The sequence below is a fragment of the Etheostoma cragini genome, chromosome 20, assembly GCF_013103735.1.
Source record: "Etheostoma cragini isolate CJK2018 chromosome 20, CSU_Ecrag_1.0, whole genome shotgun sequence".
NCBI classification, from domain to species: Eukaryota; Metazoa; Chordata; class Actinopteri; order Perciformes; family Percidae; genus Etheostoma; species Etheostoma cragini.
Genome location: NC_048426.1, coordinates 16,722,870 through 16,728,869, shown reverse-complemented (window position 1 = coordinate 16,728,869; position 6,000 = coordinate 16,722,870). Strand labels below are relative to the sequence as shown.

General features: G+C 40.7%; 1 protein-coding gene across 4 annotated transcripts in view; it reads left to right on the top strand.

The window, feature by feature from the left end:
- The window catches only part of LOC117935717 (probable palmitoyltransferase ZDHHC14), a 46,559-nt gene that overhangs the window by 29,116 nt on the left and 11,443 nt on the right, over window positions 1-6,000 (top strand). For all 4 annotated transcript variants that reach the window (XM_034858129.1, XM_034858131.1, XM_034858130.1 and 1 more), the window contains exons 5-6: window positions 3,998-4,135; window positions 4,927-4,975. In XM_034858129.1, the coding sequence (XP_034714020.1) occupies window positions 3,998-4,135; window positions 4,927-4,975 (187 nt within the window). The remainder of the gene's footprint in view (window positions 1-3,997; window positions 4,136-4,926; window positions 4,976-6,000) is intronic.

Below are 6,000 nucleotides of genomic sequence, written 5' to 3'. Positions count from 1 at the left end.
ACCGAGCCCGACCCGAACCCGAGCATCCTTTCTAAAAATCTGTTCGAACCCGGCCCGGCCCGTCGGGTACCGTCGGGTACCGTCGGGTCCCGTCGGGTCCCGTCGGGCTCGGGTCGGGTATCCATCCTCTAATACAGAGCCCTGTGTGTCTGTATCTTTCTCATCAGGGTTTTTGTGCTGCTCGCTCATCATAGACAACCTCTTCTTTGAATGTCTATTTCCTTGTCAGAAATGGGGCTAACTAGACTGGGTAAACCCTGCGCGATCTGGCGGCGATTTGATTTCGCCCTGCAGCGATTTGACTTCGCCCCGCAGCTCAGACTGGGAACCTGTACATTTTTCTATCTTGCTTCCGTCACAGATCTACAGGGACCAATCACAAACTGGCTTATCCACCTGGCGCGCTATTTGTGGGTTTAAAACAATGGCAATAAAGAAGCGACGGCAAGCAGCTTTTTGTTTACATTTGACATGTAAGCTACTGAAGTGTAGCAACCCGTTGATGCAAAGTACATCACCCGGATCATTGGTCTGATTGGTTAGGACTATCCAATTGCGTCCATTAATTTGAGTCATTTGAACTATGTCTATTGATCACGCCTCTTGTGCAGAGAAAAGACAGCTCAGACTCCCCAAACTTTCTTAATTTAAAAGATTGAACTTGGTCTGGTGATAGCCAGTAGAGGGACTGAATGAAAGCCTGGGAGATGAGGAAGTAGTAAACACAGGAAATAAAGATGAGGAGGTGGTAATCAGATGTGGCAGATGCACACTGGCAGGGAGAAAGAAATGCAGGCTGGCAGCCGAACAAAAAGCTGGGAGGGCAGTCATTTTCACAAACAATGTCCACAAAAGTGAATTTTGTACATCCTTTTAAGTGCATTGTTAAATTCCTGCCTCAAAGAAACAGGAGAAAAGTAAATGAGTGACTTATTTAAGCAGGTACGATCACCGGTGCTTCAAAGACAGTTTTAGACAAAACATAGACACTGAGCAGTGTGATCTTCTAAATCCAAATATTTGGGTTCAAGGTTTTAAAAAATATAATTGGATCCTAATTGTGAGCCACAGATTTGAGAGAAATGATGATTAAAAAATTGTTAAACTTTTCAAGGGCTGGCCGGAATAAATGTTTCCCTTTTGCTCTCAAAGCACCAGGTTTCCCCCTGACATGGCTCCATATGCGCAAGTGAAATTCAGAGTTAGTCAGTCTAGGTTTCATTCTGAAGCTTCAGAGATTTAAGCTGTATCAATAATAGTTCAGGGAATTAGGTTGTATGCAGGAGAAAATACCAACATTCACATATATGAGTTTTCTGTCCTTTTTCAAACACTGCAGAGCAAGGGATGTCATTTTTAATTCCCCATGTTTTTTAAGTCTCTAATGATCAGTATTAGTAACAAATTGGATTTGCACTTTCTCTTAAACTGTTAATGCGTATTATGTCAGCAGTGAAAGAGTGCTTTCCCTGTCTTTCGACTTCTCTGTTTCTCCTTGTCTGCCTAGTGCAACGCCAGGGGGCTAACAATCTCTTAAATAAGTTAGCAGCCAGAATGGATAGAGACTCCCTTGTGGAAGTTCAGAATTGGAATATGGTAGAGTCACTTCCTTTTTAAGAGGGTTATCCCCTCAGGAGTGATAGAAGAAGCTAATAAGAGCGCTGAATTATGATACAAATAATAACCGCTTTTGCAGATTGTCGTCCTATTTGTTTCCTTCACAGTATATTCTGTACAGATGTCTAACACTGTGGCACTGTTTGTGTTTGTATTCCAGTTGTAGTGTTCATAAATATGGTTGCTAGTTTGAGTATGGACAGAGGATTGGGATTTTTTTTTTTAGAGTGATTTAAGGTCTTTCTCTTATTTGCTCATTTAAAGGACGTAAGATGAAGATTTAATGACACTCTTGGGGAAATTATGTTATGTAAGCAAACAAAACACAAAAGTACGTAATAAGAATATAATAGATTATTATGAAACTGCCAGAGTTGCTTTTGCAAGCTTTTGGTTTAACTTTAGAACCATTATCAAAGTGAGTATGCTTGTGAATAATCAGCTGCTATGCCGTATCAATTGGCAGTTGTTTCCATTACCTTCTCCTGATCATGGTTAAAAGTAAATCTGAAACATTGAAACAACAAACATGCTTTTGTCATTGTTTAGGTAGATTTTTTTCTTCAATTTCTTGAATATCAGTGGAACCTCTGGCTCATGCTTCACACATCCTCACAAAACATCCCTAAGGCGCGTTCACACCAGCAAAAGGGGATCTGGTGATTTTGTTGCAGGTTGAGCAACAGTGTGTCACTGAAATGGCCCATTTGTGTGACGGTTGTTAACCCCCCATTAGAGTACAAGTAGATATTTCAAAATGAATATTTTTCATTTATAGATCTCAACATTTCCGATCACACTTGAAGGCAAGTTCATTTCACGGGGTAAGAAAGGAGATGGAGGGACTGTGCTTTGTTGTTGTGGAAACTGACGGTTACACAAACTCCTGGACAGTTAAGTGCTTGTCTTTTGTTTTTACCCTCAGGGTGTTTTAAAACTTTCTTGTGGCAGCGATAGAGGCAGTGATGATTGCTGGTTTACTGTGTGTGACTTAAGCTAAGTTTGTGGTAGTTATAGCCATGTTTGGAGGCCCGTGCAAGTATATCCGATGCTTCACACCGCCTCAAAAAGGACTACAAAATCTAATTGCCGTAACCGCATCCACCGCCAGGTGATGTCGAGTTGAGTTTTTCCAAAAGTTGAATCCGTCATAACTTTTGCTGCAGGCCGATGTGTTTTTCCGCCTCCACCTGCTGCACCCACTGCTGCAGCCTGAACGCACTACCCCCATTCAAAATGAATGGGCAGACCTGTGTTTTGCCGCACATGGATAATACAAGTGTACAAACGCATACAAGAAGAACATAAAGTCTCACTTCTTCTCTCTTAGCATTGTTGGTAACTTAAAATGAATGGCCATTGTGTAAAGGCTGTGATAATCACATTTGACTTACAGTGCTTGTCCCCATCATCCTTTCTGACTATAGGCTGCTTTTCACTGGCACACTTCAGCCAGACATTGATTAGTAAGGAAGAAGCAGTTCATTTCACTTATCTAAACAAATAATGGCTGGATTAATTAGTTATGTAGCTTCCACCGTGCAGAACTAGTTGTCCACCCTCAGAGATAGGATTGTGGAGTTGAGGCTGATTGAATAACCACGTCAACAATAAGCCCTCCACTTTTGGAGCAATCAGTGAAAAGAAAAGTAAGCTGGAGCCCAGTTTCTTTAAATAAAAAAAACCATTGACATTTTGTGTTTTGAGTACATTGCAACAAGTGTTTCTGAATTCCAGAAATTTGATTTAATTAAACAAAACAGATATTCTGATTAAAGAGGCTCCAAATCTGCAACACAACAACACTTTGTTGTTCATATCTACAAGATCCTTATGAAAGAAACCCAGCAGTCTGGACAAATTTGACTTTAATGCCTTTGTTTTGTCTTCATTTGCAATTCCTCAAACATCTTGAAATATACCTAAATTGAGTTCTTACTGGAAGCACTTCATCTGTCTCATCCTCACAGAGACTCACAGTCGCAAGGGAGAATCTTTCTGCCATAAACAGTCATGTTGGCCTCTTACTTTTATTATCTAGTCTTGTGTATACAAATAACCTGTTTTCACTATGTGAAAACTATTTATATATTTTTTTTATGACCCAGAGGTAGACTTCCCAATTCCCCTAATTTCCAACAGCTCCAGGCTCATAGTTTTTGTGTTTACAGGCACTGAAGTGACCTGGTTAATTGTAATTGTTTAAATGTCTCGTAAATGAAAAACCTAGTTAATGGTAGGGTTTTGACAAGAGGACACGACAAAGACTTCAGGCAGGAGGAATATAACAGGAGCAGCAGTGTGGTGGGAAAACAGGTAAGACATGTCGGTGTAAACTTTTTTTTACTCTCCCTCCATCTGTCTCTCTATTTCCATGCAGAGCGTTTTGACCACCACTGTCCCTGGGTGGGGAACTGCGTGGGAAGGAGGAACTACCGTTTCTTCTACATGTTTATCCTATCGCTGTCCTTCCTCACCATCTTCATCTTCGCCTTCGTCATCACACATGTAATTTTACGTAAGTAAGGGGAGAGTAAAGGACGTGCTCAGGCGTGATACACACATACAAACACTCTCTCTCCTCCTGGCTGTGTTCTTGGTGTGTTTTGAGTCAGCAGGTTGTAGGTGGGTGTTGTGAAAAGGTGTGTGCGTGTGTGTGCGTGCGTTTGCGTGTGTGCGTTTGTGCGTGTGCCAGGACATCTATGTTGCAACGGGGGCTAAAAATAAAGTTTGACAGTAGTTGCTAGAAAATTATATTGCTGAAGCTTACAGTAGAAATACAGTAGGGTCAGTGCTTCAGATCAAAGGTAGTTGCAGTCCTCCAGTGCTAACTTCAGGCACTAAATTCACACTATCACAATGTTGTTGTTTTTTGTAAAACATGTCTTTGTACTCTCAAAATCCATTTAGCACAGAGGCAATTTAAAGGCAAAGTAAATGATCAGTCTGGCTGATTGAAGCCACAGCAATACATCATACAGCCACATATAACTGGCCTTCACTTTGTTTATGCTCTTTCTTCTTGCTCTGTCCTTTTCACACATAGAAGTTAAATTGGAATGCCAATTTAACTGGGCACACTGCCCAGTTCACTTCATCTTGTTGACACTTAAACTTTATCTATTCAAAGGGTCTGCGGCAAGTAAATGCCTGCAGAGTTTGTAATAGTACCCAATATCAGACTGATACAAGTTCCCACATTCAATGGGTGTTGTTTAAAGCTGATATGCACTATTGTGTGAGATGGTGTTCATTAAATGGCAAATGCAATTGTTTGGTCTTATGCAAACTGTCCTTCTCTGTTCACAGGCTCCCATCGAAGCGGGTTTCTTAACGCACTTAAAGATAGTCCTGCCAGATATCCTTTTACTGAAATTGGTCTTTTGTGGGATATGTGAATGTTAGGTGTGATTGTCTGATTTTTGCTGCTCCCTGTCAATGATTTTCTTTGAATGCTTCTCTGTCCATAGTGACTAGACTAACTTTCGCAGCAAGGGCCTATACAGGTCATTCAGTGTCTAAATTAATTTGCATAAATTCAAGTCAAGCCTTTGTAAAGCTTTCTCATCAGTTGCTCCTGCCATTTTCTGCAGTAACTAGTACTTGCATAACTGATGTGTCTGATTAGTTATGTTCCGTCAGGGTAACACAGCACGCAAGCCAGCTCCTTACTCCTTACTCTGTTGATTGATTCAGTTGGTCTTTGATTTCATCTGACTCTAACTTGCCCCTACCCTCTCTACAGAGATGTCCTGTGAGTAAGATTTGACATGAGCGTGGGTATGCCAGGCTGTGTGACAGATGCCAAGAGTGTGTGAGACATCTTAAGCTAGAGCTGATAGAAATACCCGTAAGGCAGCTTATTGTCTCTACACAACATCAGTAATAATCTTGTAGTAATCATGTACTTAAATTTACTGAGGTAAATTCAAACAAGTTGAGCGTTTTATTTTGAAATAGCAGTAAAGTTTGGCTTCACACTATTTAAGCTTAGTTTTTAGCGGTAAATCAAGACATAAGGCTTGAGATGTATTGTCACCTCCTCAAAACACATCTTAGTAGAGAAGGAAATGTACCTTCTGACTATTAATGACTAAATCTGTAGAAGATAAAGGTGTTTTTTTGCTTTCATAGTATTTTGGATTCTTCTCTGATTTTAAGCAATACAAGAATGTGTACCGAGATCATATAATTACCGGAATCCATCTACAGCTGAACCTACTCTGTCTCTGATTAGCTAGTACTCGTTTCTTTTGTTGGATTGGTGAGGTGTAGGCATAAAGAGTGAGATTGGTGAGGGTTGGTGTTAGAATACCAATCAGAGGTTTTGCCATCCTAGGAAAAGCAATCTTGCTGGCGTATCATATTACCAACGGAGGAGGG